At 39.4% G+C, this 1,358-nt stretch overlaps 1 protein-coding gene across 1 annotated transcript; it reads left to right on the top strand.

The window, feature by feature from the left end:
* Positions 1 to 525: 525 nt before the first annotated feature.
* On the top strand, positions 526 to 1,293 carry LOC110443998 (the record flags this gene model as incomplete). Its single annotated transcript, XM_021488443.1, has 1 exon — positions 526 to 1,293. A coding segment is annotated over exon 1 (643 nt), but the record flags the coding sequence as incomplete, so codon positions are not given.
* Between the last annotated feature and the right edge of the window lie 65 nt (positions 1,294 to 1,358).

Below are 1,358 nucleotides of genomic sequence, written 5' to 3'. Positions count from 1 at the left end.
GCACATGAACGATAATTTTGTTGTTTGTCTTTTCTCAAGATTAGTCCATTACATATATCCCTCGGCCCATATTTTTATGATTTTACTTTATACAAATTGTTCGTCAATGCTTGAACAAAACTGAAAGCACACCCTTCTTACGTCTACAAGGACGAATATTGTCACCGAAGCTTCAACCTGTCAAATCTATAATTAGTTTCCCTTTGACCTGAAATAATAATAATAAGCACTATCTTTGCAAAGTAATGCGTTATTCTATTAGTTGTGTACTTTTTTTTATTAAAAAGATTGTTTCGAAGTATATAAACGAATATTTTATTTGTCTGAGTACAATAGCTGGATGTTCAAATGATAATGATATTTAGCATACAGTATTTGATAGTCAGTTTAAATACGTAAATAGAGACATGATCCTCATGGTTGGCCCATATCAAGAACAATAGTAATGCTCTGTCTTTTGTTTTAGACATTGCCTGATAGCCATTTAAAGGCGGACGGTTCACATGCCTGTAGTGCTACCGTCTAGTCAGGCACACACTGGTATTGGTATCTTATTTCAATTCTCATTAATCTTGGCTGATCTTGGTACTTCTACACCACCTGTTCGCTAGGAACAATAGTATCTGGAACCAGAAAGTTTGAAGTCAACAATGGACGAACCGTTACAGGTGAATGATCTCGTGGGTCTTTCGTCCTCTTCCTCAAGTGGGAGTTACTGCACGAGTGAAGCCAGTATCGACAATAAGTTGTTGGTGGAAAGCGGGTGCCAGGCTGGAAGAAGTTTTGTTGACAACATCAGCAATAAGGAAGCAGATCTGCACGCGCAACGTATTGTGTCTCAAGACGATTGTTCAACAACAACAACTGTCCTAAGCACGATGTCGAGGCATGCTTTGTCTACAGATAGACCTAACTCTCCACTGGTAGAATCGGTCGTCAGGAAAGACGGCGCGCCAGAAAAACTGACACGGACACAAAAGGACGGACAAAATACTAAAGATAGAGAAATGGATTATGTAAATAAAGATACAGAAAGTGAAAAAGAAATGGAGTCGATAGCAGCGAGTTTCCTACAGGCTAACGATACTTCCGATTTACGTCTAGTTTGTGAGGGTAAACCGCTGTACGTTTCACGGATTGTGCTGTCCATAGTTTCTCCCGTCCTAAAACAGATGTTTGACAGTCGTTCCCGAGAACAGAGTGTCATAGAAATACCATTACCAGGTAAATCGTACGGAGACATCTTAGAATTTCTCTGCTGTGTCTATCCGGATAAATTGAAACCAGTGACGGGTGAGTGACGTCATAGCATTTTAATAATGTTCATGTAACTTGTGCCCAATCCTCTTGCATTTTTT

The sequence above is a fragment of the Mizuhopecten yessoensis genome, unplaced genomic scaffold (assembly GCF_002113885.1).
Source record: "Mizuhopecten yessoensis strain PY_sf001 unplaced genomic scaffold, ASM211388v2 hete_35929398, whole genome shotgun sequence".
In the NCBI taxonomy this organism is placed as follows: Eukaryota; Metazoa; Mollusca; class Bivalvia; order Pectinida; family Pectinidae; genus Mizuhopecten; species Mizuhopecten yessoensis.
This window is presented reverse-complemented; position numbering and strand designations above follow the sequence as displayed.